Below are 22533 nucleotides of genomic sequence, written 5' to 3'. Positions count from 1 at the left end.
TACGTAGTTATATTTATAAAGTAATTCATTCCAATCTACGATTGAAAAAATAAATTTAATAGTAGTTGAACTGTAATGGTGTCTGTAAAGTAGTTCTTATAATGACATACATTACCAACTTCTATTAAAATCATTTTTTCAGTAGTAGTTGTATTTCAATAGTGGTTGCAAAGTGATTCTTCTAATGAAATACGTCCCCAACCACTATTAAAATAATTTATTTCAATAGTAGTTCTATTTCAATAGTGGTTGCAAGGTGATTTTTCTAATGAAATACATTCCCAACCACTATTGAAATAATTTATGTCAATAGTGGTTTTATTTCAATAGTGGTTGCAACAGAGGACATTTTAAATATAATAATATAGAAAAGTATATAAAAAAAAAAAGTTCGCGTCTGAAATATTACACACAGAATAATTTTATCATCGGTCTTATTTTTCAAAAATATTTGGATGAATCAATTGTTCAAATATTATGTAACGCTTAAAATAAATAGAAAAGTATGGTGTATTTGATATTTTGACAAATTTTGATGACAATTAGATGAAACTCAATAAAAACAGTAAAATTTAAGTTTTTTTTTAAACTAAGATAAAAAATGCTAATACTAAAGGCATGTTATAATTTGAAGGAAACGCTATTGTATTTTTTTTTCTCTATTGAAAATATAAAAATTGATAATTTTCAATGTTTTTATTTAGTAAATGTACCTGTGTATTCTAGTTAAATACAGTGTATAAAGGTGTATATCTTGTATACAATATGTTCAATAAAATGTATTAGAATAAACCAAAGTAAAAAATAAAAATACAGTTATTCTTAATATTCATATTTTGATCTTTGAATTTTTTTCGATTTCTCCGTTGTTTTTAAGGTGAGGGTTGTCATTGTGCTTTTATGACGTTATAATAAATAAGAAATTAGAGGAGGGCATTTTAAAAATAATAAAATAGAAAAGTAAAAAAAAAAAAAAAGTTCGCGTCTGAAATATTACACACAGAATAATTTTATCATCGGTCTTATTTTTCAAAAATATTTGGATGAATCAATTGTTCAAATCTTGTGTAACGCTTAAAATAAATAGAAAAGTATGGTGTATTTGATATTTTGACAAATTTTGATGACAATTAGATGAAACTTAATAAAAAAAATAAAATATACTTCGTCGGATATTTTCCCTAATTTATTCTTTAAAATTGAAATAAAAAAACCAACTGCGTGGTTGGATATTTAGAAGAGCGGTTAGGGATGAAAAATCCAAACTGAAGTGGATAATATACACATGTAAGTGGTCTTAATTCTGTATGTTCCAGCTGACTAAAAATATAAACTGTTTTTATTGTTTTTATTTCAAACCAGTGAATGGGCATTTAGTGTATCTCTCTCACCAGAGGTCGTGCTTCGCAAGCAAATGAGTATCAAAACTAAAATTGCCCATTGAAGATACGAATTGCCTCATTTTATTTATTCATTATTTGTCAAATTTAACTTCTGTGTTTACTCTAAATAAGCGACCAGTAAACATATACAATCTTAACGTAATCATTCAATATTATTTCTTTGCAAGTATATATTATAATCCAAAATAATCTATTGTAAGATTCTTTTAAGCTCGAAAAACTCTGAAAAAAGGACGGAAGACTGAAATAGATATTAGTTCAATAGACTAACAACATCAGCAATATATGTTAAAAAGCATGTAAACATAGAACAAGTTATGTAAACTTATTGTATTTAGCGTGTACGATATTTGGCGAACAGATTAGCTTGAATTTGATATGGCATGTTTTGGAATTTTCCTATCAATATTTATCATAATGATTATTTGTCATTTGACGATGTACTTCATTTGGGTAAAGCCAAATACTAGGTCCGTGTTGCTCTGCTTTGAATTTGTATTTCGTTTTATGGATTTTTGAGATGGTTCACGGTTTGTTATTGTCACTTTTTTCATCTATGAGATTAAATTTGCACCAAATACCTAATAGATAGTTTGAAGAATAAACATTTGATCCATACAAGCTTTTGTAATTTTCGGTGTTGTCTAAGCTTCCTTTGATAAACAATTGAAGTCCAAAGACATGATAAAAATTTCAAATTTATTCTTTGATCAATGTAATTAACAAAACTGTCTATGCATACATCGTTTGTTTAATCCTTCATTTTTTTAAACCAAAACTAATATGATCATAGAAAAATATGTCTTTGAACAAAATGTTATAAGATTTTGAACGGCGCGGAATACGGAAAGTATGCTTCAAATAGAATTTCATTTCATTTGATCTTTCGATAAATTGAAAATATAGAATATTTCAAATCTATTACTCATATATCCAAGAGGAATTTGAAACCCCCACAATACGAATGCAGTAAGCATAAACATTTTGGAAAAAGAATTAGAAAAAAGGAAACGTTCGACGGTAACAATGCTGTTTTGTTTGTTGGTTTGTTTTGTTTCCTTTTTGGAATTGTGTCCCATGGTTTTCTCAAGCATTACGGTAAATGACTTTCGTCGTGTACAATCTGACACGATTTTGTCATCTGAATGCAGTATAGACGAATTCTATGTAGAGAATTCATCAACTTCTGCACAAATGCAATGTGGATTGCAGTGCAGCTCTTCCGAGCGATGCATTGGAATGGAAATCATCGGAAAGAAGCAATGTCGTCTCTTGTCTTGTATATGTACTGCTTTGGGACCATCGAATGAATCTTCGAAGCAAGTAATAAGATATCAAAAGGTATCTATCTATCTATCTATCTATCTATCTATCTATTTATCTATCTATTGAATTATATTTGAGTTATGACATACATTTTTGACAAATAAAAAAAATTCCTGAAGCGTAGACATTTTTTTTTTATTTCATTTCAAGTTAATAAATATTGAAAAAGAGCAAACAAAAAAAACTATGTAATAGACAATAAAACTGTGTTATAAATGTTCGCGAAAAGATGTATTCTGTTATTTTGTTATATCATAGTCATAATTGTTTATGTTTGTTGTAGCTAACAGGAATCGAAAAAGGTATTATAATTTCTTTCTTTTTTGTTGAAATAGAATACTAACTGCTATTTGTTTGCTAGGGTGTTATGCTATTGGTTTTGTGAGGAAGTCAAATAAATGTCATATTCAAAACTTCAAACAGTGTCAGCAAGCATAAAATATAACCGAACGTATCTCTGAAATACAAAAAATATACCTGGTATATGGATGAGGTATTTTACCCATTTTCTAATTGTGATAAATAACTTTTTGAGGCGCAAATTTAAGCTACTTGATCATACTTATGCGTTTTTTTTTTATTTTCTGAAATACTACTTTGCAATGTGCAATCGACTTTTTTGAGGTCCATACTGATAACTGTAAGGATTTTTTCATTTCCTTTTTCCATAACTTACTACACAATTTAGAATAGCTTGCGATACTTGTACATGTATCTAAAATCTAAATCCTTCTTCTTTTAACGTAAAGAATTACACATCTTATCATGAAAAAATCAATTTAGCTGTGTTTTTTATAACTGGATGTGCACATGTAAGCTTAAGTAATATTGATGAACATTTGAAACATTTATTTCAAATATCAGCACTAAAATATACAGTACCGATCAGACCCAACCTCACAGAAAGTAAACCCAAACTAAACCCTTGGTTTACTTTCTGGGTTTACTCGGGGTTTACTAGAGTTGACGACCCAGAGTAAACCCAGAGTAAACCCAAAGTTAAACCCAGAGTGGACACAGAGAGTTAACCCGGTCAGAAGTATACCACTGAAAGAAGACGCTAACTGTGTATTAGGAATATACAAGAGACAGGAATTATAGGCAGTGGGATGGTAAAATAGCAGGTCTGTTTCACACTTCAATGCATAAATTTGACCTCAAGAGCAATTTCAAAGTAAATCCAAAGTAAACCTCGAGTGAACCCAAATTTTCAAAAAGTAAACCCCAAGTAAACCCAGGGTTTAGTTGGGGTTTACTCTGGTGTTAGGTTGGGTGATCAGTACTGTACCTATATTTACCTATATTTGTTATTATTCTCAAGCTGGATGGGGTTCCTTTTGCAAAATACGATTAACAAATGGACTTCAAATATATACCCTTTGTTATCAAGGGACTCACCTTTGGATGGTAGAACAAATCTCTCTCTCTCTCTCTCTCTCTCTCTCTCTCTCTCTCTCTCTCTCTCTTAAATTGGTGAAACAAATGTTATTTAGATTTTATTCTCGCAAGATATTTATTTGTTTTGTTATTAAAACGGGAGCATTTGTTTTTTATGCTTTTTTTGGTTGTTTTTTTTTTCACAACAAAAGCTCATACAGAGACGACTTGATGGATCAGTGAATTTCATGAGACACTGGACAGATTATGAAAACGGTTTTGGATGCTTGGAATCCGAGTTTTGGCTTGGTAAGTTGTTATAATGTATATGATACATCACGTCGCGATGGTCTAAGAGTTTCACGCTGTAATATTTGACTAACGTTGTTGATTTATTTGCCCCTACGTATTCATTGAGATAATCATCCTATTCCCTATTGAAAAAGTTCATCCCCATACAAAAAATATATTATATATCGTGAAGTTGATTTCACACAGCTCTAACCGCTTTATAAAATAAATTTAAGCAGATACTGTAAACCAACTTTCATTTGCGTGCGAATAATTTTTCCGAGGTTCGCGAGGGCCTCATTGTCGCGAATATTTTTCGCCGCGTACCAGTATTTACCATATAGATGTAATAAAACAAAGAGGTGTGGATAACGTTAAGTCGCGAAAATTAGTCGCTGCGAACCAGTTCATCTCGGATAAATCGCGAAATAAAGTACTCGCGAATAATAGTTGGTTTACAGTAGATTATATGCTTTCACTCTGTATTTCAGGCAACAGGAACATTCATGAGTTAACAGATGATGGTTATCAGTATTTATGAATCGAAATGATAGACCATGACGGTGTTTGGAAATATGCAGAGTATTCGACCTTTCATGTTGAATCTGCCAGCTTGAAATATAAACTGCATGTCGATGGTTATTCTGGGGATGCAGGTATATACACCCACATATTCTCTTTCCCTCTCATTTTATTGATTAATTTTACAAATTTCCTTTAGAAAATTAATAGATTGATCGTTTCGTTTGATATTCGGTGCGTGAAGAATTTAGTCCCGTTAGTTTCTACTGAACTATGAATTATATCAATTTCTGTAAGAAATAGAGGTATCACAATTAGTGGATTTAAAAATCTCCTTATGAATCTAAATGTTTTATGAGAAAAGTCAACTTAGATATTTTAATTGGATCAGCATGTCTTATAATGACTGAAAAGTCGTCAAAAGTTACTGTAGTGAATTTGTTATATGAGTCCTTAGCAATACTTGAGTAAAAAAATAAAAAATCCGATTAATTTACTTTACATTTTGCACATACTTCTAGTAGTTTAACCATTAATTGATCCTTCATTGAAAATTTGTTTTAAAGTAAATCGAATATCTGAAACATTCTCCCCCGAGACTCCTTAAGAACATATGTTCACTAATAGACATCATTGCGGAAAGTGTTGGGTGATCAAGTTTATCGTGCGTCAGCAAATACTCTGGATCGGACAACTTATGTTAAAAATATACAACTTTTATTAAACATATAGCAATACATATTCATGCATTCGCGTTTTTAAATTACAAAATATTCATACATGTACGAGGGTTGTCCAAAACGTTCATGGACAATCGCGTTTTTGTCATTTTAAATGGGTTTGTATATAAACACATTGTATATCTAAATTTTTATCATAAAATTTGAAATCAAAGTTTTGTCGTTTATAATGATTTTCATACAAATAAACTAAGATTTTAATGTATCAAAGGGTCGAGAAAAGAACGCACGGCCAAGCGTAAAAAATGTCCAAACTCTGTAATTGAGTTTTTAAAAACTTCAAAAGCTTCTACATACAATCCTGTCAATGTGAAAAAAGTGATCTCTCTAACGTGCTTGTGCTTGATGTCAAAAAGTGTAGATTTAAAAACAAAACATGGTCATAAAAAAGTATCCTTTAGCCACTAGGTTATATCTTTAAGATACGAGAGTATATCCTTGAGAAACTTCTGTATATGTTTAGACACTAGTGTTAATATTTCAGACAAGAAAGAGTTGCTTTCATAAACTATTGTATACTAGTATGTTTTAGACACCATCTTTTAAAAACTTGAATTGTACATGTTTATGTCAAAGGGGCATGGTCACGATTTTGGTCAAAAATTAATTTTTTGATTTTAATGTTTATAATGCTTCAGTAAGGCATTTTTAATTGGCAACCAAAATTTAAGTTCCATTTGTTGAGTTATAAGCGAGTTACAGAGCTTACAATTCCTCGCTCTGTAAACAAAGCTTTTGCTTACATTTTGAATGCTGAAGTGAAAATTCCAGTTTTAGACCTAAAACGAATGTGTTAATCGTTAGGAACTGTTTATTTTTGCTTAAAATGAATAAGAATATAGACAAATCATCTTGAAAAAGAATTTTTTTCTGGTATATTGAACCTATATAAACAAAAATAGGGCACGAGCCTTGTTTACATAACGAAGAATTGTGAGCCCTGTATCTTGCTTAAAACTCATCGACGACCAAACAAATTTCATTTGATCATTAGAAATGCATTCATAAACCATTGTAAAAAATAAAAACAGAAAAATAAAATTTGACCAAAATCGTGACCTTTAAGCCACAAATGTTTATATTTTACAGGTGACAGCTTGTTGTACCATGACGAGATGTTCTTCAGTACATTTGACAACGATAATTATACCGCAAACTGTGCCCAATTAAGGCGCGGAGGGTGGTGGTTCAAATATTGTCACAAGGCTAATTTAAATGGAGAGTACGGAAACACAGAATTTTCCAATGGCATTAATTGGAACTCCTGGAGAGGATTTTACTACTCCATGAAGGAAGTCAGAATGATGGTCCGAACAATTTAATCTAGATAAATCAATGAAAATCTCAATTTCCAACCCTTACCGTAAGGGTAATCGATCAAGAATTATGGCTCTTGTATATATATTTATTCACTTGGTTCCAGGATATGCAATCATTTCTTGCTTTCTTGATGCGAAATTGTCTATCATATTCCGTCCAACCAAATCCATGTGATCGACTAGCAGCAGTTTTTACATTTGCCATATATTTGTATTAGCATCTTTTGTGCTTGGTCAGGATGGGCTACTAAGTATATGCTCATGTAAATAAAAAAAAATCTAACCATGTTTGGATATCAAACATTTTGTTATATTTACATTCAACTGTGTTTTTCCATTAAATTCGGTGATCTTCAAATGCCTCTAAATGCAACAAGTAGTCAAAGGTTAAAATGATGAGTTTTATTATGACGTCACAAACGTTGAACGCTGTAAACTGCAACGTCACAAGCGAAAATCAAAGTTCACGCTTGTGGCTGTTACAGTGGCTCTTCCATTAATATTAACTTACCCTTAGGATAAGATAGGAATTTTAAGGTATGAATCACATTTGCAGACAAGGCAAGAAGTTAAAAAACGTAAATATAAGCATTAAATCATGATTTTTTGAATTATATACTCTCATAACTGCAGCAGTGTGTGCATACAACGCGCGTTACTCAATTTGTATGCAGTTATGAGAGTGTATACTTCAAACAATCATGATTCAATGCTATATTGATTCACTGGTTTGAAAGAAAAATATTTACATTCTACTGTGATTTTCCATTAAATTCCGCGATGTTTAAATGCCTCTAAATGCAACACCTATTCACTGCGTATGAATTTACAAGTAATTTACAGTTGTTCTCAAACAGCGATTTCTATGTTTTCAGTTAAAAAATGTATTTCATGAATATTGTCAAAACACCATGTTTTATAATTATTCCACAAAAAAGTTGACTTTATTGTTAAAAGCAACATTTCAAGAGTTATTTATCATGGATTATATTTTCATGCTCGTCGATCTTATCTCAACAGTTTATATGAAAACCAGTTTAAACCGGTTTTACAAAACAGCTGTTCTTCCTGTTACTTATACACTCCCTCCGTGATCTGCAATTTATATCGATTTATTTAAGTAAACAATTGATTTCCTTAGTAAGGGAATGTAAATATAAGCATTAAATGATTTATTTTTGACACGACGACGTCAAAAATAAGTCATTCAATGCTATATTGACCATTATTCAAAACTTTTTTTTTTCCTGGTCATTAACTTGATGTTTATTTTTTAAAAAAAAACCTTACAATTCAACGGCTTCTCCTTTCATATTTTTTTTGTTTTGTAGCATGAGCTACGTGCATACATAGTTCACCATTAACGCTTATTATACTGGCGTGCGACCAGTTCTCGCCAGTACATTGTGACGTCATTTTTCGTCTATAATGTTATGCGTTGATAAAATGACGTCAAAATGTACTGGCGAGAAATGGTACTCGGTGAGAACTGGCCCCGGGACCATAAAACTTAGACGAGCTTACTTTTGATCTAAGTCTCACTTTTACAAAAGGAACATATAGTGGTAAAGTGAGACTTAGATCAAAAGTAAACTCGTCTAAGTTTTATGGCACCAGGCCCTGGTCGCACGCCAATAGCATTGTTAATTTCTAAATCTCTAAATCTGCTTTGTTTGAATGAAAATTTATGCAATCAAAACTGGTACCTTCACATGAATCTGGCTGATGTTGGTTGCTGATCGTTTCAATGTTTTGCTCAGAGTCAGTAATCGGGCCTGCCAGCTGGGTTTCTAAATATCGATTGCCGCTGAAGATTGTTCAACCGGTTGTTGGTTTCTTGAGACCACGCCATTATCTCCCCTCTGGGATATTCATGTCTGAGTCGTCTGTATTAATTCAGGGAGGAATATTTGTGATACAGATGCAGCTACTTCCTCGATGCTTACTCCGCTATTCGTCGGGTCTGTATGGTCCGGTACGTTTTGAAGTTTCGACTTCTTTGCCCTACCCGGTAGACGAGCTTTACCGACCAATTCCCTGTTTTCGGTCTGCCAAACATCCTTTGAACGGGAAGCCTGACGGGGCTGCATTTCAATCAATTTTCATTCCTCTTTTTACCCAGCTGATCAGTTTTCAACCGTTGTGGAATGTGACGCAAAGAGAAAAAAGTATGACGTCATAATGTAGACGGAGTATGAAATTTCCCAGATTTTTTAAAAGTGCAGTTAGGTTTGTTCATTGCTATAATAATCTGATTTATTTTTCATTGTGACACGACTTGGTAACTTTTACTATAGGATTTGTTTGTGCTGTATCTGTGATACAGAACACTTTTGATGGGCGTTTCTTATGCAAAGGAGGCAAAAGTGTTCTGTATCTGAGAAACATCACTGATAAAACATCGGTACTCTTTGGATTGCTGCCAACCTTAAGAAGAAAAAACATGAATAAATTGATCAAACTTTAATGTTGCTGTTTGGCAAAAACCAAAATCCTGAAAAAAAAACCATTTCATGCTTTTTTTTTAAAATTTAATTTCCAATGCTGAAATTGAAGTTGCAATTGGCAAACACGGCTTTGTTTGAATTTGTAAGATCCTGCAGAATGTTTTCACATGGAATATTTTCAGGTTTAATTTTTTTTTCTCGGGGGATCGGTATCACACGCTGGTTCGTTCATAGGTGGATCTAAGATCTTTGACACATCCATTTCGATTTGTTCACTGCTTCTCTTGTACTTTTTTACACTTTTCTCGCACCTATGACCAGTGCGTCGCATGATTTCCTGCTCAGATACTCCATTCATATACAACTGTGTGGCACACGTACGTTTTCCACTATGATTAGTGAAGTTTCCTTTTAATCCACCCTTTTGAGTTATGGTTTTCATGAACGACTTCAGTTTATTTACTCCAACCACCTGCTGTCCGAAGCGAATCTGCTCTTCATCTGTAGGAGGCAATGGCCGTCTATAAAACGCACCGGTATTTCCTAATGATCCCAGATATAGCTCGAAGTAATCAACTAAGCACCGGTCCCCTTCAATTAAAAAATAAACATGATTCGATTAACTGTAAACTCTAAAAATGTTATTTTCGGTTAATAAGCTCTATATGCGCGGATTCAAAAAATTTTCCAGGAAGGTCCAACGGTAATTCAAGTTTGACGGGGGTGGGGGGGATTGGGTAACGATGCATATTTATGGTAGTTTTATAATAAAAATTTAAAGAAATTTGAATTTTGCAAGGGGGAGGGTTTCTGGACCCTTCAGACTCCTCCTCTAGATTCGCGCATGCTCTAAATATGTTTTTTATCACCGTTAAAAAGTGCATTTATTGGCTTACCTGGCGATGAATGATGTCTCAGGTTCTTTGACTGCACATTCAGATGCCCAAGGCCGCCTTTGTAGGTCTTTGTGGCCCTTCCCGAGAACTGAATAAATCGCCCAGCGCTGTCCTCTCCGATCGTGAACTGCTCACACTGCAAGTCGTGGTGTTCGTCGTATCCTCTTACTCCAAAGACTTTGCATGCGTAAAAGAAAACGGTGTGTTGCAACTGTTCGGCACTTTCCTTTCCAAACACGTGCTTTTGCCACAAAGTCTCTTCGTCTTTAGGCAGAATAGGGTCCGCTTGTTTTAAACTACACCTGAATCCTTTGTCAATTAAGGATTTCATTCTTGCATCAACCAATTTCCGGAAATCGGTAAATTCTCCGTTATTTTCGTCAAGGAAATTCTTATCATAGACACCATTGTCTTTCAAATATCGCAAAAGTCCGCATAGTATGAGGTAGATAGATCTTGGCGGATATTCTGTTCCATCGCGCTTCCGCGCCTCCATTACGAACCGTCCAAGCCAAAAACTCATCTGCTCCGTGGTCATCAGCTTAAAATCGGGAATATTTTCCCGCCGGTTGGCCCGCCATTTTTCAAAGAGATTCATGGCCCACTTCGTGTTGTTTTTCGTATTAACGTTTTCTTGATCTTTGATAAGTTTCAAGATTTCATCATCACTTACAGGTTGATCAAAACGACTGTCGCTTGATGTAGATGCGCTGTCTTTACAATCTACGTCCATTGCTCCGGTTTGTATACCATCAACATCCATTGCTCCACAGCCTGCCGAGTCGGGAGTTAAAGATAGGTCCAACAGTCCCTCAAATGCGGCGTTTTCACATTCTAACGTCTCGCATACTTGCGATAGGGTAATGTCATCTATTTCGTTGACCAGAAATTCGTCAATCGGCGCCAGTTCGGTGAGCAAATCAAAATCAAACTTTAGATCAAGTTCTCCGTCCATCGTCTTCAAAGTTTCGGCGCATTATGTCAAAATTAAAGACTAATAGCATGATCAGCTAAATAAAACATATCTCATTGGTCATTTGATTGCGTGATCTTGGAATGATAATTTATGATTGGTCATTTTATTAGGGAGAGTGTTATAACCTTTTTTCCTATATTTGGGGTCGAGTCACAAGTCATTTAGAATACTTGTTTCCTATTTTATCAGAGATACAGGGCGGGCCCGGCTCGAGCTTTCGCTCTCGCCTTAAGCCACGCCCTGTATATCTGATAAAATAGGAAACTCGTACTCTAAATATAACAAAGAAAATAATTTTTTTCAATTTTAAGTGTAGGATTCAGTAAATGCTCTCATGTAGCGGAACAGTCATTCAATTGTTATTTAATTACCAAATAAATTGATTTTTTTGCGATTTAAAATTCAGGCGTGTATTATATAGTGTAATTTTAAATTCTACCCGAGTTTTGAAAGCTGTGTGTACTTCCATCGTACATGTAGTAATACACCCTACCAAAATGACAAAAACACCAGTCACGTTTTCTTATTATTGTTCACATGGATTATTGAGCTAACGTATCATTGCTTATCTTATCTATTTACAATTGTACCTGAAATAATGACGGGTAAATTTTTCAAATGAAAATTAGCATAATAACTTTACATGGTACATGTACATATTAATGCGAGGATCGATTTACGTTGTGCTCTATTTTTTCAAAATATAAAAACCGAATATTACATTTGATTTAATTTTTTCGCTATCGAATTATGTGAATGGGAGACACTGACATGATACGGAACCTTTAAAAAATTGATTTATTGAAAGTGAAAACTGCCGTCAAGATGTAAAATGTCACTTGAAACATACTAGGTATACAATCATCTTAACTTTAGTTATCTAGTTGGTTTCGAACAGTTTTTGGGTACATTTAGGCTACTGCATGGATTAAAGATGGTTACAAACAAAATAAGAAGTGACAACACCCGAACTTATTTTTTTTCACTTATGCTCATACATGTAGTAAAATTGTAGTTTCAAAATTTAAGATAAACGATTTTTTTACTATCAAATACAAACTGTATATATGTAAAAAGGGGGGAGGTGGCTTTGTTTAGGTACAGCTAAAACAAAGCGAGCTCTGTGCTCTGTGTTTCGGGTATAGCCACTATCACTTTGATTTGTTGGGGTTTTTTTTGTTTTTTTTGTTTTTTGCTGACCATTAGAAATACCTTTGTTAAGCATTCTTCATATTGAAATTGGAAAATCAAAATTTGAAGAAAAGAGTATCATTCTCTTTATTAAAAAGCAAAAGAAGGAGGATAGGATGTGGTAACCAAGCAAGTTTCTGACATTTCCATAACAAACCCTGGCATTCATGTAATACATTTGACAGTAATGTAATACGTGTAATACATTTTTGTTCCCGTTCAGTCCAGTACATATATACTGATGAATTAAATTGTAAAAAAAAAAATAAAGATCATAAAATATCGGCAAAATTAGAGGAGGCAAATATTTCAAAAAATATTCGAAGATTGTATATATCACTCTTGTCAAGAAAGTGTATCCATAATAGGTGTTAAGGCTAATACAGAAAAGTCGGGAATATAAGGTTTTACCGCAGACTTAAGGAGGAATCAAGTGACAAAGTTTGAAAGCCACCAACACACTTGGTTAATAGATCTAAATGTGTATCATATTTCAAAATCGAAATAACATTATTCACGGTTTCTCACATACGATTTCTTTATATTCAGATGAGTAAGATTATCGACATGTTTTATGCGTTTAAATAAACGATTGTTTATACCGTATTGCTTGTAATTTTTTTTCTTAAAAAAAATGTCATATCGTGGTGATTTTTGAAATTCACTATTTAAAAACACCAGCTTAAAGTACTTCTTTTCAGATTTGAACAAATATTTTTTTTTATCTTACTAAAAACATTTTACTGTCAAATGTGTGACCAAAATTTCAAAGTACCAACTACAAAAAGAGTCTGATAGAAAATTTGTCGACCATCGATGTTCCTTAAACTCAAACTGAATACTGTAATTATTATTACACTACGATTAATAAAGCAATGATATATTTGTACTGTGCTCTGGAATATATATAGCATTGAGTACCTGGTGATCTAGAAGAAATAATAGGAGTGTCTTTTGTCGTGTATCTCTCAATTCCAATCTGCTGTCCGCCAACCTGGGCAACAAGACTTTAAAGCAACAAACGGAGAGATTGAGGGTTCCTTGGAAGTGTCGATGATTTTTTTTGGGGGGGGGGGGGGTAGGGAGGGGAGCGTTACGAGTTCCTACCAAAAGTAGAACATATTCTAAACGTGACAAGAGTAAAGACGTTGTATTTGCCGTTTGCATGCGCCTGTGCATCTACTATTCTCACTACCTGTTTATATCCTTTAAATTACCTCCAATTTAATTGACTTCTCCTACCATTCAAAATAAATTGTTTAATTTAGAGTCTTTATGATGCAAATTCTGAATTCCGGAACACCTATACACGCAATCGCAAGCTTATTATTGCAGTCAAGAGATTCAATCTTTTAGCATATTCTTTTATTTTACTATGTTTAAAAAAACTTAAAAGATAAGGAAAATGAGCTGTAATTTTACTTTAAAACAAGCACATTGCTTTCAACAAAACTTGCATTTATATAAAGTTACCATAATAAACAAATCAGTGATTTAACATGTCATTATAGAAATTTCTAACAAAGTCTTACAAACTGTTTTAACGTATTCACACGTGCTTGAGGATAAGAAATGTCCTCCTCATCGTCCCATAGTCCCCTTTCACCCCAACCCCAAGTATAAACCCCCGATACCTAGTTTACTGTGTCTTTTTAATTAACATATCATTTTATGATAAACCTTTCTAATCCAATTCATTCAAAACATGACTCGTAACATTAATTTTATTAATTAAGGTCTTCCGCTGGGAGCGGAAGACCTTACTATTATTCTGAAAAATTTTCAGATCTTATTTTTTTTTTCTTCTAGACGCCAACTTTGATCCTGAATATCTCGCTCGTTTGTTCACCGATTGTTTTGAAATTTTCAGGTCTGATAACATGCCGCGCGATGTTGTCGTTGCATATTTTAGTTGAGGAAAATCCCCATCCAGTTTTTGAGTTATTCCCCTATTAGTAAAATATAACGACTTCTTTCGTCCAGGAGGGTTGGCTTTAATGATGACTGGCAGAGTCTCAAAGATGGGCTGGTTTAGGTGTCCAAGTAGCGTAGTGGAGAATGCACTCGCTTGTCACCGTTGCGACCCGAGTTCAATAGGGTATGGCGGTCGCCCGCTTGGACAAGTGGGTTCTCTCCGGGTACTCTGGCTTCTTCCCACACCATTGACCCCCTCGCGCTAACATCCGTGCCAACGAGAGATATTGATATAAGTTGTAGAACTTGCTTATCAATCGTTGTAAAATAAATAAAGTTCAGTAAAAAAAAAGAAAAAGAAAAAAAGATGGGCTGGTTTAGAAGCTGATACATTGAATTTGTGCAAAACATATTTTATTTATTATTTAAATGCAAATAAAAGGATTGGCATAGATGTTGAAACAAAGGTTAGAAAAATTGCAAAAAAAGTTGCGTATTTTCCGTTTTAGTTTTTTACCTAATAATAATTTGTTATAAAAAGATGTATTTTAAAACTTCGTGGTCTTACCGAAACCTTTCATTCGGTATACAGAAAAAGGGGCTGGCCCCTATAATCAGGCGTCAAAAGTTTCTTGTCAGTAACTTGTAAAGGAATAAAAATGTTCAATGCATTATTGAAGCAAAATTGTAAAGAAATTAATTTTGAATCCTTCCGTAGTATTTAATTTAATGTTTTCGTAATTTATAGATAGTATTTGCAGAAACAATTGTTGACAGTTCGGTCCATTTTTGTAGGGATGTGCACGTTTATGAGGTTATGAAAGGGCTTCTTGTAATGCACTAACTGATATATACAGCGCGCACAGATAATTCCACATAAAATTCCCAAATGTTTTTATTCATATTTACATTTTCATTTCAGAAAGATGAACCTCTTTGACCTTATTGTGATCGGCTTCGGCCGATCACTGTTGTGTCCATATGAGGCATCCGGCAAATGTTTCCACGTGCGCACACATTCCGCTTGCAGAAGTAGTTCTTTTAAAAACTTGAAGCTTGGTTTAGTATTTATATAACATTTTACTCAGTTTTATTTCAATTCATTTACCATAAGAGAGCAAACATACATAAAATACAGTTCGACCTGTTCATTCAAGAATGCACATTTTGTCTCACGCGTAAGAATTTCGATCGAAAGATTCATTCAGTAATGCAGTTGACCTCGATGAACTGACCTCAATCAATGAACTGACCTTGAACTATTGATGTTGCATAATAGTGGCTAGGAAGACGGCTTGATTTATAAACAAGGTTACGTTATAATGCGACCTCAATAGCAAGTTATGATGGTATTCAATGTTTTTCAGTCGCATTAAATTATTTTAATACAACTCTTTCTTTGTATACGTGTTAATGCTTTTTGAAGAGCCCTACTCAGTATTCTGAAGATGAAGAAGATACATTTACATTTAATAAATTTTACGTTAAAAATATAAAACTAGACAAGAAGTTTACGAACGGCTTTCCCCAAATTTATTTCAAAATTTAATTTGTTGACGGTTTATAATGATAAAAATATGGTGTATAGATTCAAAATATTCTAGATTTTGTAAAAATACAGTACTTTTTTAAATTATTTTACATCAAACTGATTATGTTGATTGCTTCTAGCTATCAATATATCATACTTGCCGATCATTCCTTTAAAAAGAATACTTGTTTTTGTTGATTGTTTCATAACTGTGCCCCTTTCTATATGTAGATGCATTACGAGACTCAGGTTACCGATCGATAGGAGATTCGCTAGCTGTATTCAGGCCGTCGCCTAGACGACAGTGCATGTGCTTGTACTGTAGAGCTGGACATACACATGTTTAACGCCCCATTGTTTTACTGTAACGGAGACATTTTGAATTGTTTCAGTACTGGGAGATGTGTTAATAAAATGGTTCCAATGCATGGTAATTAAACTCAACTTTTCTACAATACGTATGTACACGGCCGTCATATAAAGCACAATGTGTATTACTGACATGACAAATGTACGCTGGCAATTTATGCTCCCGATAGAACATATCTTTTAAAGCAAAACAAAATACTGATTTACGATGAAGATAATATTATCATCGTGGAGATGATTTTAAAAAGTTATTATGCCATTCAGAAGTTGGAGTTCTATTCGCTTTTTGCTATTCACTATTCGAATAGCGAATAGAATAATGTGGTCGATTCGCTATTCAAATTACCGTAAACATGCTAATAAACGTAAATTCAAAATTTCATGTAAATTTCCCTCTTTAATTAAAAAAAAACAGTTTTATAGTAAAAATTATTACTCGCTGACCTAACCTGAACATTGACATAATAAACACGACCAGTAAGAGGCTAAGCTAGCCTGGTAAAAATGCGACATTTCCAATAATACAGTTATAATGGGATATCTTTCAAGGGGCTGGCTAACACCCTCTATCCCATATTTGGGCCTTCATATTTAGTGGGGATGGGGCCCCGGGAAGCCCAGTCGACCCTCAAAAGGAATTGGGTTTACACGACAAGTAAGAGGCTTAGCTAGCCTGGCGAAAATGCGACATTTCCTATAATAAAGTTATAATGGGATATCTTTCAAGGGGCTGGCTAACACCCTGTATCCCATATTTGGGCCTTCATATTTAGTGAGGATGGCGCCCCATGACAGCCCAGTCGTCCTTCAAAAGAAATTGTGTTTACACGACCAGTAAGAGGCTTAGCTAGCCTGGCGAAAATGCGACATTTCCTATAATACAGTTTTAATTGGATATCTTTGAAGGGGCTGGCTAACACCCTGTATCCCATATTTGGGCCTTCATATTTGGTGAGGATAGCGCCCCGTGACAGCCCAGCCGACCCTAAAAGGAATTGGGTTTATACGACCAGTAAGAGGCTTAGCTAGCCTGGCGAAAATGCGATATTTCCTATAATACAGTTATAATGGGATATCTTTGAAGGGGCTGGCTAACACCCTGCATCCCATACTTGGGCCTTCATATTTGGTGAGGATTGCGCCCCATGAAAGCCTAGTCGACACTCAAAAGGAATTGGGTTTACACGCCCAGTAAGAGGCTTAGCTAGCCTGGTAAAAATGCGACATTTCCAATAATACAGTTATAATGGGATTTCTTTCAAGGGGCTGGCTTACACCTTCTATTCCATATTTGGGCCTTCAGATTTGGTGGGGATGGGGCCCCGGGACAGCCCAGTCGACCCTCAAAAGGAATTGGGTTCACACGACCAGTAAGAGGCTTAGCTAGCCTGGCGAAAATGCGACATTTCCTATAATACAGTTATAATGGGATATCTTTGAAGGGGCTGGCTTACACCCTGTATCCCATATTTTGGCCTTCATATTTGGTGAGGATTGGGCCCCGGGAACGCCCAGTCGACCCTCAAAAGGAATTGGGTTTACACGGCCATTAACAGGTCTAGCTAGCCTGGCGAAAATAGTATGATACAGTTATAATTGGAATATTGGCTTTCCAGTCTACCATCCATTGGAATTTGGTTTACATGACTTTAAGACATATATGTAAATAGCTATTTGAAGTGGCAAATATCATGTAAATTGCTATATGGGAAAGCTATTGTAGGAAGTGACTTACATATCTATATCTTCTTTTGTCAAAATGTGGTACTTGATGAAATCAATGGATATTTAAGAAGGAGTTATTGTTCTGAATATATACATGTGTAAGGACATTCACTCTCATTTGTCGGAGAAAGAATCGAAATACTATCAATAATGCAAATACTTCCAACAAGCTTGTTCCCCTCTTTACAGAACATTAAATCATCTGTTCGTGTTCTAATACCGCTGAATCGCGAGAAACTTTCTTTTGTTTTAAATATCATCAATCTGCAACTACTATATTTTTTCCAAGTCGAAACTTACTATCTACTAATCCAATAAGTAAGGCTTAAAAAAGAAATTTGTACGAGTGTGAAATTAAACCTGGTAGTTGCCGAGACGAAAGTTTTCCCTTTACATAGAATGTATTTAATGGACATTGTCTCATGATCAGTGTGTATTACGGAGACAATGATAAATTTTTCAACACGTGATGAATTATTTCAATTTTGTATGTATTTTGACATATTTCCATTTTCAACTGTCTGTCTGTGATAACATAACGAATCAATTTTGAACCCTAAAAACCCAATAACTTCATATAACATGAGTGACACGAAATGGGCGTGTCTTACCGAAAAACGGTATTGGCTGTGCCGCGTAGTAATACATAGTATAGCATGTGCTACATAGATAATAGTGGTTTTAAAATAATGTTGTTTTAGAGTGTACAGATTTAAAATAATGTAAATCAATGTAATCAATAGATTTGACCACGCCCCGACCGAAATTATCACCTCATAATACTCAAAAAATGATTCCTTATTCCTAAAATATCTATATATAGGCGTTAAATACATGTATATATAAATATATATACATGTATTTTAAAAGCATATAGATATACAATAAACACACAGTTATAGAGAACACGCATATAATGAATTGACGCTTACAGCACATGATTTTCATTCCGACCGAAATTATCACCTTGTTATACTCAAAGAATGATTCCATATTCCTTAAATATCTATATATGGGCGTGAAACACATGTATATATAAATATACATACATTTATTAAGCAAATATTAGATATACAGTAAACACACAGTTATAGAGAACACGCTTATAATGAATTGACGCTTACAGTGAAGTGATTTTTATTCCCCGTGACTAAATAGCACGTTTTAAATTTGACGGATATAACGACTTTCGGTTATAACTAAGCAAAATCAACCTCTGGCACTTTGTTAATTATAACCCTGTTTTACTGTACATGAATGCTGTGGTTTATATCTGTAACCTTTCAATCATACAATTGTTCTATCTTGTGGATGTGTTGACTGTACATTATGAATGTTTATTATACATTTTTCCTGTTTACCCTTTTAGGACCCTTAATGATCCATTAAGAATTGGAATTGAAATTTACAGCTTTTAAGAATTATTTAATTTTTATGATAGGTTTAAACTTTGAAGACTTTTTCATAATTTATAAAAAAAAGTATTTGCTTATCAATATATTGGATAATTCTCGCAATCAGTTTCAAAAACAGATGCTAAGTGCCTCATACATGTATATGCAATTTAAAACTTATTTTTTTACAATTTGCTACCGGAACATAATGTAAACGTATGATATTTGGCGTGTACGATATTTGGCGGAAATGAGTTTTTGAACAAGTTGGCGTAGATTTGAATTAGCGTATTCCTGAATGTGACTATTCATGAACATATATGCATGGCATTTGGCGATGAACCTGATTTAGCGAAAGCCACAGACCACCAAAAGCGCTAAATAGAATACACATCTAAATGTAGTACGTTTACAGCAGGTTCAGTTCTCTAAAACTATCACAATTTTGCATGTAGATAAAAGTGGGAACATTTGTTCTGGCGTATCGCGAAATTTTCTATCATCTTCATCGGCGGATTGAAAGAGAGAGAGAGAGAGAGAGAGAGAGAGAGAGAGAGAGAGAGAGGGGTGCCTTCAAGATCAAGAAAATTGTTTTTTTTAAAGTCATAAATTTTATAATGTTATATACACACGGCCTCCTTTACATAAAATGATGTAAAACATTGAGTAATTGGTCGAAGGAAAGGCATATTTCATGTGTTGGGGTGGGATGGGGTGGGGTGGGGTTGGGGGTCATTGCTGCTTATTTATAAACTATTTGGATCCGATGCATAGTGTTGATTAGGAAATAAACAAGATTTAGCAATTTTGTGTCTTGCACGTTTTTTTCCTTCAAAATATTGAAAGCGAGCTCGACTGTCATATCAACAAACGGATATTTTGTTTATTAGGATAGGTGGTTTCGCAGAAAAGACCCGGTTAAATTTTAGAAAAAAAAGGTAAATGTGAGGTTTGATTAGGTATTTGAGGGGTAAAAATTCCTAAAATATCTATTTCATTTATTTTGTGGATAGAAGACCTTAAGTCTATGTAATTGACAAGCGACACTTTAAATGCGAAACTGTGACGTTGATTTTCACTTTCGATTTTACAAAGGAAATGGGGGGGGGGGGTCAACACATGAAATCTCACTCAGAGGGAACGTGTATGATTTGAAATAAATTCTTGAATATTTACATGGATATAGCTGCAAATTCTGTCGTAGGGTATGGGAAGTGCCGGGGATTGGAGAGTATAATGGGACTACGTATATCAAAAACAGCGAATAAGGGACAAATCTTCAAAAACTTTTGAGATCGACCCTGGCTGTTTAAGTAACTGTTTTATGTAAGTTGTACATTTTTTTATTCTGCAATGTCTGAAATGAGTCCTGACCATGTCTCCCCTACATTTAATCCTCACCAAACATGAAGGCCCAAAAATAGGATACAGGGTGTTAGCCAGCCCCTTAAAAGATATCCCATTTTAACTGTATTATACGAAATGTCGCATTTTTACCAGGCTAGCTAAGTCTCTTCTTTGTCGTGTAAACCCAATTCCTTTTGAGGGTCGACTGGGCTTAAATGGGGCGCCATCCTCACCAAAGATGAAGGCCCAAATATTGGATACAGGGTGTTAGCCAGCCCCTTCAAAGATATCCCATTATAACTGTATTATAGGAAATGTTGCATTTTTCGCCAGGCTCGATAAGCCTCTTACTGGTCGTGTAAACCCAACTCCTTTTGAGGGTCGACTGGGCTGTCCCGGGGCCCCATCCTCATCAAATATGAAGGCCCGAAAATGGGATACAGGGTGTCAGCCAGCCCCTTGAGAGGAATCCAATTATAACTGTATTATACGAAATGTCGCATTTTTCGCCAGGCTAGCTAAGCCTCTTACTGGTCGTGTAAACCCAATTCCTTTTGAGGGTCGACTGGGCTGTCCCGGGGCCCCATCCTCACCAAATATGAAGGCCCAAATATGGGATACAGCCAGCCCCTTGAAAGGAATCCCATTATAACTGTATTATACGAAATGTCGCATATTTCGCCAGGCTATTTTTGCCTCTTACTGGTCGTGCAAACCCAATTTCTTTTGAGGGTCGACTGGGCTGTCCCGGGGCCCCATCCTCACCAAATATGAAGGCCCTAACATGGGATACAGGGTGTAAGCCAGCACCTTTAAAGGAAACCATTATAACTGTATTATACGAAATGTCGCATTTTTCGCCAGGCTATCTTAGCCTCTTACTGGTCGTGTAAACCCAATTCCTTTTGAGGGTCGACTGGGCTGTCCCGGGGCCCCATCCTCACCAAATATGAAGGCCCTAACATGGGATACAGGGTGTTAGCCAGCCCCTTGAAAGGAATCCCATAATAATTGTATTATACGAAATGTAGTATTTTTCGCCAGGCTATCTTAGCCTCTTATTGGTCGTGTAAACCCAATTCCTTTTGCGGGTCAACTGGGCTGTCCCGGGGCCCCATCCTCATCAAATATGAAGGCCCGAATATGGGATACAGGGTGTCAGCCAGCCCCTTGAAAGGAATCCCATTATAACTGTATTATACGAAATGTCGCATTTTTCGCCAGGCTAGCTAAGCCTCCTTCTGGTCGTGTAAACCCAATTCCTTTTGAGGGTCGACAGGGCTTTCCCGGGGCATCATCCTCACCAAATATGAAGGTCGAAAAATGGGATACAGGCTGTAAGCCAGCCCCTTGAAAGGAATCCAATTATAACTGTATTATACGAAATGTCGCATTTTTCGCCAGGCTCGATAAGCCTCTTACTGGTCGTGTAAACCCAACTCCTTTTGAGGGTCAACTGGGCTGTCCCAGGGCCCCATCCTCATCAAATATGAAGGCCCGAATATGGGATACAGGGTGTCAGCCAGCCCCTTGAAAGATATCCCATTATAACTGTATTATACGAAATGTCGCATTTTTCGCCAGGCTAGCTAAGCCTCTTACTGGTCGTGCAAACCCAATTCCTTTTGAGGGTCGACTGGGCTGTCCCGGGGCCCCATCCTCACCAAATATGAAGGCCCAAATATGGGATATAGCCAGCCCCTTGAAAGGAATCCCATTATAACTGTATTATACGAAATGTCGCATTTTTCGCCAGGCTAGCTTA

The 22533-nt window shown here is 35.0% G+C and overlaps 1 protein-coding gene across 1 annotated transcript; it reads right to left on the bottom strand.

Moving 5' to 3' along the window:
• Window positions 1-9547: 9547 nt before the first annotated feature.
• LOC109618005 (Zinc finger MYM-type protein 2) lies at window positions 9548-11005 on the bottom strand. The gene is made up of 2 exons (XM_066074176.1): window positions 10322-11005; window positions 9548-10016 (listed from the first exon to the last, which is right to left on the bottom strand). The coding sequence occupies exons 1-2, from the start codon at window positions 10917-10919 to the stop codon at window positions 9610-9612; spliced, it is 1005 nt and encodes a 334-aa protein (XP_065930248.1). The 5' UTR covers window positions 10920-11005; the 3' UTR covers window positions 9548-9609.
• Between the last annotated feature and the right edge of the window lie 11528 nt (window positions 11006-22533).

The sequence above is a fragment of the Magallana gigas genome, chromosome 10 (assembly GCF_963853765.1).
Source record: "Magallana gigas chromosome 10, xbMagGiga1.1, whole genome shotgun sequence".
NCBI lineage: Eukaryota > Metazoa > Mollusca > Bivalvia > Ostreida > Ostreidae > Magallana > Magallana gigas.
Note: the sequence above shows the minus strand (reverse complement) of the source record. Positions and strands in the feature narration are given on the sequence as shown.